Consider the following 24028-nt stretch of genomic DNA (forward strand, 5'->3'; position numbering starts at 1 on the left):
AAGTTTGAGAAAAAAATATTTCTTGAGTTTTCTTTCAAATGTTGAAGTACAAAGGCTCAAAGAAAAGACATTCAGGTATCCATGAGGACTAGCCCCATTTGCTATTCTCACCTAGGTAATTCCAAAGCAAAAGGCAAGAAAAGATATCTAGGTCAATTCCTCTAACACAAGAAGTTCTTCCTTCTGTCACTAAGACAACCTTACAATTGTTTCCCCCCATTTCAAAATCTTATTCTCCCTGTTTTCTTCCCAAAGCAAGGAAAGGAAAAAGCAGGGAAAAGGACACAAAACAACACACCTCCTTAACCCTTATGATAGTAGAAGTTTGTATTATTCTGTTCTGCAAGGCTATAAGGTAGTTCAAGCTACTACAGTTCAGGTCACATAGTTCCCAAAGTATGGTCCTGGCAAGTAACTTCCAAATTTTCCTACAGTAATTTTCTAACAATCAGAAAAAATAAGCTGAGAATTAAGATGGAACAAACAAGTGTATTCTCACTCATTTAGGTAGTGAGGAATAAGATCCAGATACATGAAAGTGGCTTAGAATACCATGTGAATTTTAGGAAAACTATTTCCAGTCTGCTTTAGTTGTGAGCTTTGCCACCTATCAATTCCAGCTTTGAGTTTGAGCACCAAAATCTGTAGTTTTCCATGTTTTATCAGAATAGTTTCAAGTAATACTGATCTAATTTGCAGTCTGAATTAATTCTATAACTTTGAGCCTTCCCACTGCTGTTGTCCAACTATTACCCCCTGCCACACTTCTTAGACCTCAATTAAGATCCTAAAGGGATGCTCTAAGACTGCGGTAAAAAGATCTCAGATTTATGTTGCCACAACCAGGAATATTCTTCTTTTGTTTTTTTAAGTACAGAGAAAAGAAAGGATGAGTTTGCAGCAAAAGACAGCTAGCCTCACTGAAAATAAACAAAACCAGCTAAAACTGGGGCAGGTTTGAATTCCCGCTTGCTGGTCATGTCTTGCCAGGTGTCAAAATGTTCATAAGTTGAGGCTTGACTTCTCAGAATGGCATCTCCTACTTTGGCCCATATTTCCTTTTTCCTTGATTTGACAGTGCTGCTTTCTCACCATCTGGGATCTAAGGAGCTGAAAGCAGGGACAAACAGCACAGTCCCACCTTCTCCACTTGCCAAATAGGACACAAGGATGTAAGTGGCCCTAAATACATAGCAGTGTAACCAAACATTGATTCCTTCTGCTTCTTTGGGCACAGCACAATGTTTTGACATCAAACTGGAAAAAAGAGAAGCTTTCAGATACAAAAGAGGCAACCTACTCCTCTAAAGTCTAAACACATGCCAACCAGTTTTCCCACAGCCCTTCCCAATAGTTCAGATAACAATATGCATCATCTGTCTGCTTAAATCAGCTCTACTGCCTGTAACAACTTGCCAGCATCATGCTTCAGGATAAAAATGTATGAAAATCCTCTCTGTTAATTGACATATATTCATATATTGTTCAAAATGTAGTTTTATATAAGAAATAATTTTCTTTCTACATGCGAGTCATGTTTATCTGTTGAATAGTAAAAGAAAAAAAAAATAAAAATCAAGTATTGCAAAATCAGTCAACCTGGAAACTCAGGTTAAGATCTGTGCTATATCTTCCCAAGATAAAGAACTAGACAAAAGAATGTTCTGGTGACTTTAAATTAAAAAAAAAAAAACAAAACCAAAACAAAACTGCTGCTTTGAGCTGCAATGAAAAAAATACTTATTTTTTTTGTTCATGCCAATGACACCAGGAAGTGTTATAAGCCTGAAGTGAGAGCCTGTATGCTTTCCAACATGACTGTATTAATAAAAACTGCTGCTTAGAGGCAGAGTGCCTTGCCTGTTGGTTTTTCCCCTATTTATTTTTCACAGATCCACGTAAATACTTGTCCTTAAAACAGATTTTATGACTATTCAAACACCTGAAGTCCCCATCATGCATATCCATTACAGAAAACTCATCTTTCTTTTCTATCAAAATTTTAAAGCTACAAGTATATAAACTTTTCAGGTTTAAATTAATAAATTGCTTAAATTATTCTTCAAATACTATAGCAATATAGTTTAAATTACTGATATCAAAGCAACTGCTTTTCATAGTGGCAGTTATATAGACAAATGTAGGTAATAGTGGCAAGAATGGCAGACTTCATTTTGTCACCAGAGAGAAAGCTACTGCTTAACTGTAAATATCTGGAAAGGAATCTTATTAAACACATTTTCACTTCCAGAATGATGACTGAACTTCCAGGTTTTGTTTGAATTGCCTTTTACTACTTTATATTGCAAAGCAGCCAACTTTCAAACTTTTCCCACCTCCTTTTTCCTGCAGACAGTCAGCTGCATTTGAGGACTCAAAATGATATTTCTAGTCAAAACCAGCAGATTTATCGTGTGTATGTTTTTAGTTAAAACCTAGATGAGAGGACAGCATGGTTCTCAGATCTATCAAAACAGGGTTACTGTAGGCAAAGATAATAGATATTCCAGCCAGGTCCCAGGGAAGAATGACAAATTGCCCACAACTCATAGACCAAAATCTTCATCAGGGACCTCTCAGCTGATCCTGATCTAGAGCATTCTCTATTAGTATGATAGAACCTTGTCTCTTAATCAGAGAGTATTTGGTGATTGAGAATCTCACTTCACTCTATTTGTCTGGATCATTTATACCTTCAATTTCTTTGCACTCTTTTCCTTAAAAGGAAGGCAGAATCCTACAGACTTTGTTGAACAGGATATTTCAAAACCACCTTGTAAGCATTTATGCACACTGCAGAAAAATCTCACTTCAATTCAGCTCAGAAATCAAGGCTCAAGGTACAGACCATAATGAATACATGTGTGGCTTGTCCTTTTACCACATTCTGGTCACTTCAGCACCTGAAACTGTGAGGAACCAATTAAAATCAGTACCACAAAAGTACTTGTGAGCTTGAGAGGATTTGGCATAATTCCATACAAGTTAACAGATGTGCATCCGCAGGAGAGAGTACGCTAGGAATTACCTCAGCAGCCTGAAAACAATGTTTGAACTTCACAGCAAGTGTCCTGAGAGGCAGGAAGAGGCTCTGGAAAATTAAAACCTGAATTTGTTACTCAGTAACTCATAAAAAGAGCCTGGTATTTAACAACTAGTGCTCCATTTCTAAGCTTGCTTAGACAACTTGAGAGGCTTCAGGCTCTTAAACAAACTGGTCAATGACTTTTAAAACCCTACATTCTAAGAGAATCCTGTTGTAATAGGGTAGAGGGTTTACTGGAGCTTTTAAAGTTAAAAAAATTGTGGTTTTCTTGATTTTGCAATGAATCAATGACCTAAAATACAGCAGATGAGACTGCTACTAAAAAAATATTTTCCATGAGCAGATGCAAGAAGGGACTATTATAGCCATTCAAGAAAAAATTCCCAGCTTTTGATATACAATGGCCTGAGTCAGAATGGCAGTGTATACACTTGTAACAGACTGTAGGAGAAAATTCTAGAGAGCCCTTCACATACTCAAATGGTATGAAAACATCGAAATCTCATTACAAGCAACTAAAAAAGTCTGCCAGACTTCGACCACTGAAGGTTATGAAGAAACTGAAACACACACGTACACATATCCCCAAATCAATAAAACCACCAGAAATATATCAGCTGGGAGGTACCTAAAGGTACAGCTGAAATGTGATATGAAGCCAAAAGAGAAAATATATTTCAATTTGGAAACACTTAAAAGTTTTGTTTTGACTTCCAGGTCAATATTGAAGCATTACTTAACAAGTCTGTGTAGACTGAATTAATTTTGTCTGTAATCTGTAAATGTCAACAGTCGAAGCTACTGCTACAGGTGGATGTTCCAATTTCATTCTACCAAGTGCCAATTACCAAAAAAAATCCAATCCAAATCAAAAAACTGCCATGAACCCATAAACCCACGTCTGTTAAAAGCACTAGTGCTTGTTTTTTTTTGTTTTGAAGAGCCTGAACAATAGGATTTTATCTGCCCAAGTAGGTAAGTATATGAATTATTTGAAAGTGTGTGTTTTGCCTGACTATATTGGAACAATTTCCTTCCAGAAAAAAGCCAGTGAAAGTATAAATGAGTCAACAGTACACAAAGGATAAGGTAAAGGAAACTTACATTGAGGGAAGAATTCTTATTTTAAAGAAATAACCATAGTGTTCCTAGATACAATACACCAATAAAAGCCCTTGAGAGGGAAAAAAACAATTATTTTCTTTTGCAGAATTTGTGTATTAGTAATACTTTTATTTTTACAGCCAAATTAAAAGCAGGTGGAAAGAAAAAGGAAGAGGTGTTCCTCAGATCCGGATTTGTCCTACATTTAAAAGGTTACGACTATATTTTGAAGCAGAAAAATGTAATGGTTTGAAAGACTATGAAAGGAGGAAAAAATGTCCAAAGAACAGGCAGGAAACATACAGAAAATCTGGACCAGAAAGATCCATAATCTCAAATATTTAAAGCAGTTTCACTATCTAGGACACTGAGCAGTCAGAACTTGAGACACCAGAGATGCCCCCTTAGCTTCCAGTCATGCCGTGGATGGCTGGTGTATCTATCAATATATTAAAAGCAAAACTGACTTAACTAAAGATACCCCATTTTACTGAGAATTTTACCATTTACTGAAGACAGAAGACATGAAGTCCCTCTTCACAGATTATGATATATTATGTGACCTGTCCAGCTGGTCAACAAGTTGTCAAGAAGTACAAGTCCCAGTCCAATCCTAATTTACACACATGGCCTTTATACCCTCTCATCAACTGATTCAATCAATACCAATCCTTTATGACTGTCTACACTGAGGACTTAAGATTGGATGTTTTATAGCTAAAGAAGCAAAAGAAAAACAAAATTCAGCCAAAGCAAAAAGTAAATTCAGTGTCATTAGCAGTTCCAGTGAATGCTGTTTAAGATTTGTCAAGAATCCTCAAATTTATAAAAAAAAAGTCCTGAGGAACAGTGTAACAGGATATTTAGTAAATAAATGTAAGTATTACAAGCAATCTATTTCTAGTTTTTAATGCCTAAATGCCACTTGAAATGTTGAAACAGGACTTACTTTAGAGAATAGTGACTCACATAAAAGCCAAAGAATGGCTATTTCTAGTAAAGAGGTTTTAGACTGTTCTCATCTGCACCTTGTCCCAGTCATCTCAATTTAGAGGTGTTTGATTTTTTTTTTGCATTTTTATCGAGGATACATATTTTTGAAGTTATGCCAAAAATTATGAAAAATGCATATCTTATCTTGAAACATATAATCTTCTATATTCTAACACCATTGTATGTTCTTTCTAAATATAGTGAATTTAATACTGAATTATCTGTGCTTCCTTTGCCCCCTGCTCCTCTCCTCCCCTTGCCATGGTTAAAGAACTTACTAGGACTGCACAGTCACAATCAGAGGCTTCTTTTCTCAGTGCAACTCTATTAAAGACTACTCCCACCTAGTTAAGAAAAAAAAAAACACAACCCTTTAATTAATATTCTTATACAATAACGTTTTCTCATGCAGACACAATTTTACAAACTCAAGAGTGACTACTCTAGCCTGGAAGCTCAGCCTATACTGCTGAATCTTTTATGAACAAGGCATTATTGGTACCACAGCAACAAATCCATATAACTCCACTTAAAAAGTTCAAGCTTAGAAGCAAAAAAAGAAACACTAAACCAAATAAATGAATAAAAATGTTTGTAAAGACTGTGCTATCATCGATTTCAAAAGGAATCACTGACCATTTCAACAGAATCTATTATCCAATACTAAAAAGGAAAGAAATATAAAATGAAGAAAAGATTAAATAATGGCTATCTGACAAAGATGCACTCAATGTGGCTAAAGGAAAATGCTGAGCAGTGAAAAAAAACACTGTAGAGGTCTAAAGCATGCTGGTATGAGCCAGTAAAAGCCTCATTTCATATCAGAGGTTATTTACTGGGCTCAGCTCCACACAGTTTCAGGGAGTGGGACTGGGAGATGCAGGAGTGCAGCCCATCTATCACTGTTCCTCAATGCCTAGAGCTGCACATTTGTATTACACACCACTGCTGTCTGCACAGCTCAGACTTGTAACACCTCCCTTTCCTATCAGAGCACTGCAACAACGGTATGACAATCTTCTGAAGTCAAGATAAAAAGAGAACAGACAAGGAGCTTTGTCACAATCTATTTTCTCCTAATGGTTCTCTTCCATACCATTTCCCAGCCAGCCAGGCTCAGATATCAAGAGAGAACTGCATCAGAGCTTCATGTCTCTGCCCAATGTTTCAGGAGAAAACAGCCCCAGGCCACTGTCCTATACACATGGCCTAAGGCTAGTATTTTTGTTTGTATAAATTGAGTACAATTTCATCCATGCAGTGACAAACTGTGTCCTGCCTCAGTAATAAATAACTGCTTTGATTTGTTCAGCCTGGAAGAACTCATGACATTGCATCAAGACCTACTTTATTATTGAGATTTATATTTTGTGGTTGGGTCTCTCAATTCAAGGAATCTTTTTTTTTTATACAAATAACCTCTAAACAATGAATTAATTACATGTTTTGTTTCTTTCAGATAAGCACATCTTAAGGAGACAGAGGTAATTCAAATGTAGTGTCTTTATACCTGGTTTCTCTGTCCTCTACCCACCAAGAAAATATAGTACACTTCCAGACCTTTTCCTTCTAGAAAACTCATAGTATTTACTGAATTCCTTAGAAAATAAAAAAATTAAACAGAATGGTTGCTGAAGAATTTCTGTTAGAGGCAAACATACATTTACTATTTTTCCATAGGAGCAATAACAATCATAAATTTGTCTCTGCAAAGACAAACTTATTCAACCTTTTATTTTGCTTTCTTTTGCATACTAGAACCTTACTGAATAAATAAATTTCAGATTAGTTATAAGTTGGAGACACAATAAAAATTTAAAAAATGATTGAAACAAAAATGCAAAAATCTGTGTAGTTAAACACACAAGGTTTGCTTCACACTCTAAAGACATGCTTTCACAGCTTTGAAGAATTTACAATACAAGCATATTGTCAACAGCTATAATTTGTGCAGGTCTGACCCTGTCTCCCAGTGAAGGTTGGAAAATCAGTTGGATATTTCCAAATCTCAAGACTGTAGCAATAAAGCTATCACATCATATAAGTTGTTCTAGAGTGAAATTAAAGAGAAATTTCCTAAAACCACAAGTTTTAAACAATTATCAGTATTAAACAACTTTTTTACCTACGTACACATTAATTGTAGCAGTTAGACATAACACCTCAAAAATGGGGGTAGGGGAAGGGAGAAAAAACCCTTCAGCCCACCCTACAGGCTAATTCCCTTAATGAGAAACTTTGCATTTTTTCACAAATACTAATTTCCACTACCTTCTTCATCTGGTAGTTATTCCCAGTTAGTGACTCATTGCAAATACAGCCATTTCAGCTTACACTCACTCAGAACAGCATTCTGCTGCTAGGTAAGATGTTGTCTACTAAAGCCAAAGTTGTGCTTCACCCCAAAATACATAAATAAAAGAACAAGAATCAGACCCCTCACTTTAGGGGTTTAATTCCCCATTTCATCTTTTCACATGATCTTTTGGCAACTCAAAAAATTTAATTAAAATTACATATTGAAATCATTACACTATTCCTATTTGAGTTCTTCCTTACTCGGCACTTTTTCTGTCACTGGCTTTTCAAGAAGCAACAACTTGTCTTTCAAAACTTGTCTCTGTTCATGAAACAGTAAATGAGACATGAATTCTCATAATCCTCACCTGAGAACCCCTGGGACACAGTAATTAGTACCTATCATTTGGTTTGCCTAACTACTGCAAGAGCTGTTCATAATATTTGCTTGCAAAATCTCCCATGGCATCAGCAAGAGATGCTCACTGAACCTTTCTGTCCTCCCAAGCTTGAGAAAACTGAAATTATTTTCTCTTACATGAACTAAAATCTTAAAACCCACAAGATTACCTATGAGTCTCAAAGAGGTTTTGTCTGCTAGAGACAGCTATGTACAAGCAGTACACTGCAGCATCAGCTGGTTTAACAGTTCTTAAGCAAACACACCTGCATCCCAGCTCTTGGTTGCTACAGACTATCACAGCTACACAGAATATGCTATTTGATACTAAAAGAAATGAGCACTATCCTAGAAAATTTAGATGCTATAGGGACAGGTATTCAAGTACTTAATAATTTGGCACTGCTAGAAGTGCAGGGGTGTGTCCCTATTAGCATGTCAGGACAAAAAATGATGGTAATGAGGCCTTCAAAAGGCTCTTTAGAAGTCAATTTAGCCTTTTCAGAGATTTACTGAATGTGGTATAATTGCAAAGACTGCCAACACAAGAAGTTGAATGTGATCCAGAATATAGCTATAGAAACTACATCATGGAAAGAAAGCAAAGGCAATTGGACTAAAAGGATACAAGGACTAAAATTACAGGGAAAGGGAGCAGAGCAGCCTTATCCCATTTGAAGGTCTTCATCTTAATGCCTTGCTTTCCCTAGTCAAAGTCAGCAGCATGATGCAGAAGTAATGATGAACAGACTTTTAAAAGAAGGATCTCAATAGTGTACAAAAGCTCATAGATCACTGGACAATACCATGGGAATAGTAAATTATCTAAGGGATTTTAAAGGGATGTCTGCTTCAGTTGTATTTTATGTGCCAAATTAGGCTGGAACATTCCCTGATTAACAGCTATTGAATATGACTACAAAAGGTAAAATAATACAATCAGGATCAGATAACTTTAAAGCAAATAATTAAACCACATCAATTTATCTTAAGGAGAGCTGGAATGCATCATCAGCCAAGTGATGTTTTACAGCAACAACACCTTTACATACCAGGCATTTAAAAAGGGAGTTAAAAAAGGGGAAGAAACATTTCATACTTTTGTGTTGGTCAAATTATCCAGACATAAGAGTTATTAATTTTATTTTAAAAAGACCTTGTAGAAAGGTCACCATACATCTTCCCAGCCATGGGAACACACCCACGAGTACTGTACTTCCATGAAAAAGGGTGTTATCTGATGCAATACTTCTGCTGTAGAAAGAAGCAGTCCTTTGGATATCCCACCATAAAATACTCACAAGGATTAGAATGTGACAGGAAAAATAATTCCATATGTTCTCTCCAACTCACCTGATGCTGTCAATCAGAATCAACATTTCCCCTTAGAAAGATAAGGATAAGGATATCTTATACATCTATTTTTCCAATACATGACATTATGTTATTTAATTGCAAGGCATATAAAAATGAAGATTTCAGACTATCAACAATGTTGATACTTAGTAAATCTCTGATCATTGGCAAATAAAGTACCATAATTTGAGGAAATAAATCACATATTTCACATAAATCTGGTATAAATAAATGCCTTAAGTCAGATATCCTCTTTACAATGGGCTAGCCATCTCTGAGGCTTTGGTGACTGAACCAGAATCCTTATTTGGGTTGTCAGTTGTTAATTCTGTTGCTGAGAACACTGGGCTGCTTGTGAACATATCCTTCATGTAATGGGCTGTCATGTCACTCAGCTTCCTCTGAGAGTATATCCTAGTATATATAACTGATTCATCAAGAGGAGCCTATGAAAATTACTGTTTTAGTATAAGTGGGGAAGCACATTTGAAGCAAGCAGTAAGGTAACACCACTAGCTGCTGCTCAGGAAAACCCTTGCATAGTACACCAGCCTTGTGAATTTCACTTTGTTCCTGTTTTGACTATTAACACAATATTTTTATTTACTTTTAATAAATGCATAGCTTGTTTATGAAGACACCATTTGGTCTCAATAAATTCAAATACAGCTTTGGAGAAATGCATGGAATCAATTTATTCAGGATGTGTTCCAGCACCAAACAAGAGTGACAGAGCAGAGGCAGCAGAGGTCATGGTCAGAAGTTTGGTACCTCTATGGCATAAATCAGGTACTGCTGTCAGGTGCCTCCTCCCATTGCCTTGGCTTTCACTCTGTCCCATGCCATGGCTTTCAGTCACAGGTGGAACCAGACTGCAGAGTGAGCAGGATGGAAAAGAACACAGGAAAAGAAAAATATTTTTCAGTTGAATCAGTTCCTGACCTGGTTCAGCAATATGACTGCACAAACTGAAGTGCCATTGGAGAGGGACAGAATGGTAAAAAAAATAAAAGTAATGACTTATGCTGAAGGACTTGTTTGCAGATTCCTTTCAGACCTGTATTTCTTGTTTTCACTTTGTGTGGTTTTTGTTTCTGTTTTGTTCTGTGTATTTTTTTCATTCTGACACATCCCCCAGTACATTATTGAGCTAATTCCTTGTCTTTCATGACTTGGATTATGTTAGTCCCCACTAGGCTAGATAAGAGCTGACTAAATATTAGACAAACATCAATTTGGAGAACAGACTTTCTTCTAATCTAATGTTTTGTAAGTTCTGGTTCAAACTGTTCTACCTGTTGATTTAACACTTGCCTAAAACTATTTCAAGAGGAAAAAAAGCAAAAACCCCACAATACTTAGCAGCTTGAGCAAGAAGCTATGAAGATGTCAGAAGTTATACCACAGTAAGTAACTTTCATACAGAAAACAGACCATACTAGTTTAAAATAGTTTCTTGACCTGTTCCTATAATACTTTGCAAGATGCTATGTATAACTTGAACTCTGTACTCTGACATTTAATTATTTTACCAAATGACTATCTGAAATTATGACAGTTTAATATACAAGATTTAAAAAAGGGGTCTATATCTTTCAGCAAACAGTCAAATATGAAGTTATTACTGAGCAACTCAATTCCTTCATTTTTATAAATGCAACTACAGAATAACTCTTCTTGCCTTAGTACCCATCCACTTTCCAATTCATCAAACAATGTAGCCCAATGTGATGCCATTAAAATAACCAGCATGTGAATTTTGTTCATGTTTTACAACTATCTTATCTTTTACTGCTAAGATTAGCCAGACACTTCTCTCCTTAACAAAACCACTGACAATAGAGCACTAAGTGCACTTTCCCATGGCAGAACTGCCAATTACAACTTGGTTGTAACAGTTACAAAAAAAAGACAGCGTGAAACAGATAACGAAACCCTTACCACTACCAGTACAATACCACTGGAGATATTACTAAATTCACCCAATTTACCCATAGTAATATTGAAGCAATACTGAGGATTATTGCTAGAGATACTGCTTTCAGATAGGAATGCAACACATGGCTTTATGAAGTTGCTTAAGATTCTGTATTTCACATATGCCTGAAAGGGATCCACCAGATATATTTAATTACAAATCAGAGGAAGCAGATAAAGCACCTACTCTGGAAAATCAAATTAAAACACAAATACATTCACATTTAGTTAACAGAATTTTAGAATGGTTTAGATTGTAAGAGACCATAAAGATCATCTAGTTCCATTTCCCTCTGCTATGGACAGGCTAGATCACGTTGCCCCAAGTCCCATCCAACCTGGTCTTGAGCACTTTCAGGGATGGGGCATCCACAACTCCTCGGGATACCCAAATCCTAACACACAATTCTACTTACATATCTGTGATCTATTGCAGATCAATTATTTTAACATTATCAAACAAAGCTTTTATTTCAGGATTTTCTTAATAAACCAAGTCAAATGCCAGAAAGCTGAAAATAAATCTTAGCAACAGACCTGCCCAGTGTTCAGGTTTCCTCAGATCCATCCTTCCCTTTTTCTACCTCAATGACTTTCCTACACACAAGATCAAGACTTTTAACATTTACAAGTTTCCCTACACAATTAGTTGCACTGGTGAGACTAGGAGCTTGAGCTACATAACAGGATCCTGAGAAACACCAATGTGTGCTCTTTCATACCTATTTGTCTAAAAATTCCATGCATAAGCACACGAATTCTGCTTAAGAATGTCTGCAGTCCTCAAAATGACAAAAATCTCACTCATGTACTACTTCACTGAGAAAGATAAAGAGCTTTCAGAGTTGCATGTACTTCCCTCAATAAAGCAAGTAAACATGGACTCAAAAGCCCAAGGCCTGGAATAACATTAGCTAGTACAAGTACCTGGAGTAGAAATATACTGATATTAGGCTAAGTTATTCTCCACTCCTGCTTGCAGCTGTTTCAGAAAAATCAGCCATCTCAACATCTACTTCAAGTTCCTGGAATTCCTTACCCTTCCATACACACAGTTCAGACCAACTCCTATGTCAAACAAGTCTCAGAAGGGGTTGTATCCTGAGAAATTATAAAATGTACTATGGGCAGTGTTTTGCATGAGGGGTAGCTCTTGCACTTTTAAGATTTTCCATGAACAAGCAAAAAATCCTTATACCCTAAGTAGCAAATATTTTTTACATATTACTTTCAAATCAGAATCTTATCCTGTATGTACTACAATCCCTCTCAGATTTATATCTCTTTCAGGGCTTTCCTTTGCCAATATAGTATACTAATCAGTTAGTTTTAATAGGAATCTCACACTCTACCAACTCATCCTTTCATCCCTTGAAAGCCAGCCTGAGATTTAATTTAAGAAACTATACATCAGATTCTTGGTATACTAATGACTATGAACTTTTATAACTGAACACAAAATGAAGAAGCACAAGACTATACAAATTGCATATGTATATCCCAGACTGCAATAGATTTCTCTTGCCATTGTTATTAAATCTATTTTTATTTATCCTTCTGTAATGAATACATAATGAAAAGGATTCAATAACATAGCAGCAGCTGCATTTTGAAAGGTTACACAATGCTACCCACAGAGATCCTACAGAATATGTAATACAAACAAAACTGATTATCATATGAATGACCCTGCAGAGTTAAAAAAAACCCCAGAAATGCATAAGCTGAAAACCATTACATTTTATTACTACATTATGAAAGTGCTAACACAGACTGAGGTTTTACAGATTACACTCTTGTTGTAATCAATTGTACATCAAGCATTTACTGGTACAACCCAAAAGAGGGGGAAGACAAAATCAGTTTGGAACATCCTCTGTGCTTCAGAGAAACAAAACAATCCCAAAGGTGCACATATGAAAAGGACTAGCACATGACATCACTGTGCATTTCCTTTCAAAGTACACCCAATCCTTTACAGATGTCCATAAGAAACACATTTTCCCACTCAAATATTATGACCCCTTCCAGATCCTAAGCCTTACCAACACATGGTTTGCATTTTTTGATAAACATCAGTTTTTTACATCAACCATCTTTTACATGCCTCAGTTTGCTTCTTCAATCCATCACTGTCAACACAGAAAAGAATGCAAGCTCATTTATTACTGCTACTACTTCTACTGATCATTCTTTTTACACTGTATTATACTGGTGAAGAAACTCCTGCAGATTCTCATGACGTTTGAAATGCCCAGAATTGGCACCTTGACACCTTGCTTAACCACATTTTGGATGTTCTGCAGCCATCATCACTTCCAGTGAATGATTTTCTTTGTGGCACATATTAATTTACGCTGGTTAGTCCCTTAATCCAGATTCCATTTCAATACAATGACCAGAAAAAGCTAAAATACCAAATCTATGAACACGTGCCCCAGAGTTCTGAGCCTCACTCACCTGTGGCTGATGATTCAATGCTTAAAAAGATGTGGCCAGAGAGCAGGTGTGAGCTGAGGAGTCACAAGCTGCACCCTTATGATGCAGGCTGCACATTGCACTGAGCACACCTTGCTCACATGGCATCAGTAGTCCCTGACACTTCCAGGCATCTGCACCTCAAAGATTCTGCTTCCACTTGCTTTAAAAAATGAAACTATGCACTAGCCAACACTTAGGGTAATAAGGAAGTGCTACACCTTGTGGAAAGGCAATCAACTACACTATGATTTGAGGGCTCTTGCAACATGTAGCTTTTGGTATTCACTATCCAGTCAGATAAAACTAAATTCTATACAAATAGCAGCCACATCAGTGTCAAAGGATGAACCTGAAAAGCTAGACAAGAATTAGATTTATACTGGAAACATCAGAAGTGGGCAGTCTACTCCTTTTCTTCACAGTACTAATTACCCCTTATGCAAGCTTATAGTCACTTAGCAACTTGGTGGTAGCTGCCTTTGTTTCAGGAATATTGATAACTAGATTATGAAACTACTGATTCAGTAAAAATAACATCTCAAAATAAAAGACATGTCAGTCAAGTTACTCCTATTCTAGGAAATTCTAAGTGTACTCTGAGTCATATTGCTTTGACAGATAAAGCACATAGTCATGAAATAGATTGACAAAGTTGCATGTGCCTATATAAAATTTTCAGAATTTTCTGAATATCTACTCCATCCAGTTCTTGAGATGCTTGTAATATCCTCAAAAAAAACCAAACCCCATGCTTTAAAAAACATTTCTATAGTTAGGAAAACAATTTTAATATCAGGTCTTAAATTGATGCATTCCTGTTATGATTTAAATTAAATTGTCTGCTTAGGCAGCACTTTAAAGCTCCAATAATTTTTATTTCTTCCATTATATTTTCTATATACATGCAGATGTTTGACAAACTGTGTTATTAACATGTTCCACTCTGGGAGATAAAGTATTTTATGAGAAAAAAATAAAGTCACCATATTACTGAATTTTTATCTGCATTCTTTTGCAAAAAATGCTGTGAGAAATTTGCATTAACAAACAGAGGAACTAGGTCCAAAGCTAATTTTAAAACATATGAAAGTGTATATGTTGAAATCAATTTGTATTCCCCTCTCCCATGTTTAGTTAAGCCTCAACACATGGACAATATAATAGACTATTTGTTATCTGTGACAGTATTTGTGGAGGACAAAAAAAGCTGACGAGGCCATAAATTCTCTTTTCATTGAGATTAATAGGCAAAAGAGAATGAAGCATGAACAGTAAAGCCAAAAAGCTTTCCTAGAGGGGAGTAATGCCCTTGAACAGGTGGAAAGGAAGCCAGAGCACAACTAGCTGTCACAGGAGTTTACAGCTGAATGTCAAACATTTAAAAGAATGCAACACAATTGTTTCCAGCACTCCATCCCTATAAATGTGCTCTAATGAACACTCATTAACAGACAAAAACACAGCAACACAAGGCTGCTCTAGTAATCATTATTTCTTCACTATTCTGTGAGCTTCTTACTTTTTTCAAATAGTTTTAAAACCACTGTGGCCAAAAACAATCCAAACATTTTTTAGGAACAGTTTCTCTGCCCTTCAGTTATGTGCAGAAACTTCCTCCACAGAGCTGACAAGCAACTGATAGGATTGCTTTAATCAAATACTACACAAATCAACTTAATACTTTGTGATTTCCTATTAGACAATCACTAATAAAACATAGAATTCACAAAACAAAAACCTCCACAAACAGCAAACATCCAAATGAAGGCCAGACAAAGTATTCAGGGAAAATAAGAAATCGGAATTATGCACTCCAAGTGATGGCATGAAGCCAAGTGATAGCACATCAAATTTTCACAGACATGGCATAGAGGAAGCCTGGGTTTACAGCTGCAGCTGGATTCTAGAAACAAAAGGAAAAACAAAGAAAAACAAAAATATGGTCCAAAAGAGCAGACGAGGTTTTGAAAATTAAGAGCTTGACTGCAAGATGGTGAAGCCAGAAGGTGGATTATTTAAAAAGAGCAGGAAGATAAAAGGGCATGGAATAATCACATGTGGTTAACAATCAGCAACATCACTAGTATGTGTTAGGAACAGAAGTTGGCATAAGCAGAGGAGGATTGGTGTTATGTTTTGTTTCAAAGAGGATAGATTCTTGCACAGAGCTGGACAGCTGGAGATCGAGTTAAGCAGAAATAGCGACAAGTGGACAATGGCTTGTCACCAGTGAATATTCACATTCAGGAAGGAAGTGCGCAAAATTAAAACAAGAATTAACTTGAAGTGAAGCAACTATGTTTAGTGACAGACTTCTCCAAGAGGCAACAGCCATGGCTAAATAATAGAATTAATTTATCATAAAGAAAAGGAATATTTTTGAAGTAACAAACAGAAAACTTGCCAAAGTAAAACTTCCACAAATTGGATGATTAAAAAAAAAATTTCCACAACTGGTTTGTTTTAAAATAGGAGCTACTCACAGAAAGAGGGAATTTCAAACATTTTTCCCCATCTTCTAAAGGCATTACAGATATGCAAAAAGGGGAAAGACATTATGAAACCAAGTTGATTGTTCTAAATTTTGCAGATGTTTTTTAAAGAGAGAAAAAAGCAAATGGAAAAAAAGAAATACTGTTTTAACAGGTCCACATTCAGCATACATGAGAACCATATGAAGTCCTTTAAAGTGACTGAGCTGAAACAGGGAGAAACCATGGGTTATGGATAAACAAAATAGAAAAAGCAGAGCAGTGGATAGTCACTGCTACATGTAATACATGTAAATTTTTACAAGATTTTCTACACATCATTAAATTTTGAGTCCAAAACAGTAGTACACCTCTGGTCATTTAAGTCTTTGAGACTGTGCAGCCTACCTCAATGAATAGTTAAAACTATTCTTGATACAAGTTCTTGTTTAGGCTGCTGCTCTGGATAATTCCAGCAGACTGTCTGAACAACACCAGTGCCTCACTACACACTATTTCTTTTAGTGTATTATTTAACAAATAAAGGCTGGACCAAATGATTATTTTAAGACCCTTCCATCCTGGGCTGTTCTGCCATTCTCTTGATTAGTGCAACATCAGGCCTGAAAAACGATTAAACAAGGAAACATTTTTATCATATTTAAAAGGCAATTAGAGCCATTAATGAGAAGTTGTTTCTCATGACATGGATCACACTCACAACCATTACAGTATCTCAGAACAGACTGAAAGCCCTAACTTGCAAAATGGCAATATCATGTCCCAACACATCATCAGAGGCAGAGAAGTATGTGGTTCAACCAGCTTGTGTAGTTGCACTTGTTGATTCTTTCTGTTCTGCTGTTCCCCTCCTGACCCTTCTCCCTGGCCAGAAAAAAGCTATTTGACCTAAGCACAAAAATATTTTATTAGGTTACATCAGGTTCTAGCTAGAACACAAACCAACCTCACTTTTGGTTAAAAATGACATGAACACAGATCACAGAACACATGCCTGGAGGTGTGAAAAAATGACTGGACATGGTACTTAGTGCTACAATTAGCTGACAAGGTGATGACTGGTCAAGGTTGGACTCAATGATCTTAGAGATCTTTCCCAACCTAAATGATAATGTAATTCAACACTTCCAAAGTACAACACAAAATCCAAAGGCAAACTTGCTTATTTTTTTTTTTTTAATCTCTAGGAGGTCAGGGGAAAATAGGAGACGACAGCAAAACATATTTTTAAATTTAAATTAAAAAAATAATAATATTTAGGAGTGCAAATTAACAAAACATTAATAGCTTTACCAGTCAATATATACAGTGGTTTATCAGTTTAGACTCCTCCTAATGTCACTGTAAAAACCCTCTCTTTTCCCAGTTCCTAACAAATTTCAAAGCATCTCCTCAATCTATTCTATGTTCTCCCCATAGTTAAAGACAATTTTTGCTTCCCAGCTACCTTTCATTATAGATTGAACACTGGGTACAAAAAGACATTCCCTCAAATGGTACAGCTGAAGGATTCTTTGAGTCTTTGTATGGAAAACTTATGTGTGCTATATCTAAGAAAACTATTAAAATAAATCATGATATGTGAGTACAAAAAAAAAAGCAAAACAGAAATTATTCCAGAACTTTTAAGAATTTTCTACTAGAAGTTGTTTTCTTTTGAAGCAAATTCAACAAATTTCAGCCGCTTACAATCTTCTAAGATAGTATTTTAGATGTTATTTTAGACACAACTTTAGATATTCCCAGGCACTTGAGCAGCCAAGTTTTCTTTAGCAATCTGTCATTAATGCAAGTGAATAAATATACTGTCTGGAGATTGAAAGCTCTTGTTTATTTCAGCTTCCAGTTTTTTTTGCCTCATCAGCAAAAGCATACTTTGTGTAAATGCTTTAAATATATGTTGCAAACACTTCTCTTGCTAGAAGTAAGAGAATGTTCTTTTAATAGTTCTGTTTCCTTCCAAGTCATTGATTCAGGCACAGAAAACTACTCTTACCATTACTACCGTGTTCCACAGAGTGACATGAAGCACAGATTTAAGAAAACTATCCCAGCAGGCACTGATATCATATTATCCACAAAAAGCATTTACTAGTTATTTCATCCAGCAAGATGTTTACATTGCAGCTTCCCTTCCAGCTGAGCCTGTCCTCTGAAGATGGGTCTAAGCAGACAATATGAAAGGAGAATGAAAAGCTTAAAGTAATTTTCCAGTAACTGTTTAGAATTAGGGACTAAAAATGCCTAAGGAATTTCACTGTCTGACAAGCAGGTTCCACAATGTTAAAAAGTTTTTTCAGACTCAGCCCCTAAAAATTTCACCCAAATGAAGTTTTCTTTAAAATAGCAACGTTAAAGAGTTTGTAGGGTTTTAACTTGTCATTCCCTGAGGCTACTGAGAGTTACTGTATGCTGCTGAGCTCTAATGATCAGAAATTCAGCTGACTGGGTGTGCCAGACTTTCTCTATGAAGTTGTTCCAGCTAAACAGTTACTAGAGATTGTTTTAACTTGGACTAATGGGTAGGCTCCTCCCTGATACAAGGCCAACAAAACTTTGCATAGTTTATATTCTCTCAGCCTCCCCACCCTTCATATGTTGTTTTTTCCTTCTTGTTAGGATATGCATAATCAGAGTACAAAAACAAGTTACTAAAAATCTAAATATAAGTATACTGGAGGAAAAACAATGCCTGCTGTAAATGCAGAGTACTTGTTCACAGTAGCAGACATACATGCATACATGAGAATATAAGTTTGTTTTTATTGTAACAGTCTGAAACTTTCAGATATCAACAGTGAGGAAAGATCTGACAGACTTAGTTCATTGAGTAATTCCCTCCATATTGTGCTTTTCAAGTGTGTTTTGCTATTTGATTGGTATTTTGGAAATTGGTATATATTTGCTATTTGATTAGTATATGAGCTCCCATGGCAGCAGTTCACATAAACTGAGGGATAAAGGCAAAACACACCAGAAAATCAAGCATAATTTCTGATCTGTTCTTTTTCAATTTAACTAGCTTTAAAATTATTATTTACAGAATAAAAGTCCCAAACTGAAAATATTTAGACATCAGAACTGCATTATTCATCTTTTTCTTTGTCAAGGCAACAATAAAATCTACCTAATGATAGAAAAGCTTGATGTAGTATTCTAATCAGCCTAGCAGTTCCTTTGTTAAGTACTTCTTACATGCTGCTCTGCACTGAAAATTATTCAAAAGTACAGTATGTAAAGGCCAGATGTACAGTGACAGCTTACAGGATTTGACTCATGCAGCTTAGAGTATTATAAAAGGGTAAGATTTTAATATGATGTTTATATGCTAAAAGAGTCTGTTTATATGCTAAAAGAGTCTGTAATATAGTATGCACTGGTCAGAGAGAAAGAACTTTTGGTTTTGTTCACAAGGTGATATTACTTCTAAGAGCAGAACTATACAGCAATCAACAGGAATGCTCTCACATGCAATGTCAGGGGAACATTCCAGATGTTTTCTGCCCAGTATGATTCATGTTCAGCAATCCATAATGCAGTGAGTCAGGGTATTATACATACTACACTCCATCCCTACAACAACTAAGAAAACTGTTCAGAATGAATCCTAGTGCAAAGCAAAACACAGCATCTTTAGCTGTTATGGTACCACAGGAATATCTTCTGCCAAGGGTAGCAATTAGGGGATACTCACACAGGTCTTATGCATTTGGTTGCTGTACTTGAAGGGAGAGCTACCATGGAAATTTGTTAAGTAGAGCTTTACTTTACAGCTCTGCATTTTTATCATATACAAGATAGCAACAAACCTTGCCAAAAGCCTCACTTGGACAAAGAATGAACAAATAGTTTCCAAAGACAACACGACATTCAAACATTTTAACCTGGCATTAAACTTGATGCAAGCATCTGCCACGCTCTGGGCAAAACATGGCACTGAAACACATCATTGCCACTGATGTAAGGTGCTGCCAGATCTTGAGGAATGCAAACCTACCCAGCACAAGTAATTACAATAAATAGAAAAAGCTCTACAGAGCCCACATTCTCTTCTGAACATGGAGGGGAGTGAGGGGGTCTGCAAAATAACTTCTTTGTATAGTAATTTTCCCAATTTTCACATAATTTTCCTCCATGAAAAAGACCACAAAGTCCAGCTACTAATCTCATCAAACTTCCTCTATGATGAATGGAGCAACAAGCAGCTCCCAGTGTACTACTTCTAGTCTATAATTTTAAAACCAATTTGTTTTATGCATAAAAACGTGCTGCATCAAAACTGCCTTTGTATTTATGAATATTGAAGTTACTCCTTTTAATTACTGCAAATTTACATATGACAGACTAAACTGCCCTAATGCCTCACATTTCCCATCAAGTTTTCAACATCTTTATTTTGCTCACATTTTTTCCTTTCTTATTTTTCCAAGATATCTCATTTGAGATTTTGGAAATCTTTCCAAGGAGTTTATGTCTGGTTGAGGCAGAAGGAAGTGCAATTTAAAGAGATCAAACGTGAATAGAATTGAAAGCAACATTAGTAACAGAAATTCTGTGTATTGACACATTGTTTTAAAAAACTGAAAGTGCCCATAGAGTCAGAAAATGATTTAGATTGGAGAACACCTCAGATCATTAAGACCAACTCTGACTGAACATCACTGTGTCAGCTATGCCCTGGCACTAAGTGACACATCTGGTCATTTCTCTTGAGCACCTCCAGGGATAGTAACTCCACCACTACCCTGAGCAGTCCATTCCAGTGTTTAAGTACCCCCTCTGTGAATAAGTTCCTCTTGATGTCCAGTCTGAGCCTCCCTGGCATAGCTTGAGGCCAGTTTGTTGCCTTATTACTGGTTGCCTGGAGAAAAGGCTGACCCCCACCTTGTTATAGCCTTTCAGGCAGTTGTAGAGAGCAGTAACATCTTCCCTGAGCATCCTTTTCTCCAGGTTACACAACCCCAATTCCATCAGCTGCTTCTCATGATAAATAAAGATATTAATCAGGACTGGGTGCAATACTGAGCTCTGGGAAACACCACTGATACACAGTAAACTGTCAAGATTTATCATTCTGATACAATTGGGAAAAAAGAAAGGCACTAAACAGCAGACACATAACTGAAAACCTTCAGCTTGCAATTTAGAAAATATTTCCTGCATGTGAATAAGATCAAGCAGGGTATTGGGAAGATGCACAGGATCCCACATACATTCCTCCTCCACCTTAAGAAGAGGGAAAAAAAAAGTAAACCAAAACACATCAATTTTAAGCCTAAATGCCTTGGAATACATAATTCTGTAGCTTTGCTGTAACAAGATGCCCTCCTACACAAAATTCTTGTGGGAAAGGACTGTTTACATTACATTGGACAACTCAGAATCAGGAGGGATCAGAGCAACAAGACATATTAAAGATACAATCAATAAATGCATCCTACCCTCGAAAGCAGTTCATCATTTTCCCTCTTCTATTCCAATAAATACAGAAAGATCAATAATGAAGAAGAAAAGGTTATTCTGGCTTCCATTCAAAATGCACCAGTTTTGTTTTTCAAAGACCTTTAACACAAGATTCTTAATTTTTTTTTATAAAATGGAATTTGAAATTTAATATCATTATGAGTAACCGATATTTGACCTTGTAAAACTCCTTAAGGGAATGCTGGAGTTAAAATACCAGAAGTACAAAGAACAAAGTGTCTTCTGACAAAGGAAGGTAAAGAGTCTTGGTTAAGGACTACATTCAGTATCACAATTTATTATAAGTAGATGAAGGCAATTATGTTTTGACAGCTTAATATTAGCACTAGAAGCTATATGCTGTATGTGAACATTTAATACATATTTATTTAGGCACACATAAAACAGCACAGGAATTTAACCATGCTATGTGACAATTTGAAAAACATCAGTGCTTTCCATTATCCAACTCATGGCCAGTTTAAAGCAGGTCATTGAGCACACAGCAAGAGCAGCTAGACATTATTTGCCCTACAGATACCTGAATGATTAAACATCCACCTTAAAAAAGCCATTACCAAGGTAAGAGAATGCAGAAAGTGGCTTGATTGTTTTTTTTTCTCTGTTCTGAGAAAAGGAATTTGAATTTTTACAACCAAACACAATACAAAACTTGTACTAGACTTTGTTCAGCCCTTGCTGAACAACCCAGCCTGTGCCCAGAGGTTCAGCTGGGGCTGGGTCCAGCCTTGGTGCATGGGGCTGGGCAAAGCACCACAAGTGGCCTGCAGCTGTCTGCAAACAGCTGTCTGGGCCAGAGCTTGCAGAAGACTCAGCACTCAACCAACATTTGGCTGGTATGCTCCTCTGGGCTGACCAAATCTCTTATGTCAGTCATGACCTTTTTTGTATAAACAATCAAATATTCAATCGAGTCTGACATCTAAGTGGATTGGATTGAAAGTGATCATGATGAACACTGAGGTAACGTTCTCACAACATTTAAATAGAAGGGAAAATGCCATCACCACCTTCTACCCCCACCCCACAAAATACTCACTAATAAATCAAATCAGGAAACCTTATTTTTTATTTCCAGCATTCTCCTGGAAAGTCACTGGAAAATGACATTTACTTGGTTTCTCACATCCTGAAAAGGAAACATAAGAATCCTCTGCACTATAAGCTCCTGAAAATGGGATGTTTACTTCAATAAGAAAATTCTAAAAAAAACCCCCGAAAACTGAGATTGTCACTTCAGTAAAACTTAAATGGAAAATCAGAACACATTAGGAGAAAACGGAATTATTTTGATAACAAGTTCGTTTTCACTACTTCCCAATTTCAGTTCAGCCACAATGCTGAAAACTTAATTGCACTTAATTTGTCCTTGAACTCCCTGTAAAATTATAGCCAATTTCTGGCAGCCACATCAATTGACCTTAAAAGCAGCAAGAGATATAGAGGTCATTCCTGCGTAACATTCTATTCCATGAACAGCCACTATGGAAGGAACAACAAATTTGTAATTGGAAATACAATTTCATGACACCATGGCCTTACAGCCAAGACCCCAAAGCACAAAAGCTTGTTCCAAGGGTAACTGAGTGATGTGGTTAGATATCAGCTGTAAGTGTACAAATGAGGATATCCACAGAACTACTTAATCTCATAAACCAAGTCTCTGTCTCTCTGTATACATAGAAACAGAAGTAAAAAAAAAAACAAAACAAAACAAAAAAAACAAAACCCAGAAGCCAAGACCTTATTATGGTAAATGCAAGAAGCTTTCTATGTAATTGACTCCCTATTTTTGAACAAGTCTGTGTTATGGTCAACAAAGTTAACTTTTAAAGAAGGGGGAAAGCTCAACATGCTCTCCCTCAGCATGTGCACCTTACTTTTGTGCATTATTTCTTATGATTTCTTTACATTTCCTTTTGGCCTTTCTAGCACCATTCTTGAGATATTGTACTTCTGCATCAAAGCCATTCAAAAAGAGTCCTGAACTGACAGCGTTAAATAAATTTGTAGATGGCAAAGAAAGAACACTATAAAAAGCCACAATCATGGCGGGAAATGCATCACTCTTGGCTTTAAAGAACTTTAACTTTACACTAATCCCAAGGTTTTCAGCAGAAGGACTAGAAACATTGGTGCAACTAAACTGAGTGTTATGACACACAAGAATTCAGACTAGAAAGGAACCACCTGTTTCATTCAGTTCACCACAACTACAACAGATATTTAATCCTGAGAGGTCAACACAACATCCATCCATACAAACTAGAACATTTTCGATTCATTATGACATTAAAAATATTTTTAAATAACAGAAGTTATTTAAAAAAGGTAATGATAGTGTCAAAGGAATAACATACACAGAACTCTGCACAAGCAAGTAGGCCAATGACCTAT

At 36.3% G+C, this 24028-nt stretch overlaps 1 protein-coding gene across 5 annotated transcripts in view; it reads right to left on the reverse strand.

Moving 5' to 3' along the window:
- Positions 1-24028, reverse strand: part of STXBP6 (syntaxin binding protein 6) — an 88231-nt gene that overhangs the window by 24992 nt on the left and 39211 nt on the right. Inside the window, exon 2 of one of the 5 annotated variants that reach the window (XM_079308116.1) lies at positions 9969-10069. The exons of the other annotated variants lie outside the window; for them this stretch is intronic. Within the exon in view, the coding sequence (XP_079164242.1) occupies positions 9969-10038 (70 nt within the window). The 5' untranslated portion in view covers positions 10039-10069. The remainder of the gene's footprint in view (positions 1-9968; positions 10070-24028) is intronic. 5 annotated transcript variants of the gene reach the window in all.

Source organism: Erithacus rubecula (genome assembly GCF_903797595.1).
Source record: "Erithacus rubecula genome assembly, chromosome: 6".
In the NCBI taxonomy this organism is placed as follows: domain Eukaryota; kingdom Metazoa; phylum Chordata; class Aves; order Passeriformes; family Muscicapidae; genus Erithacus; species Erithacus rubecula.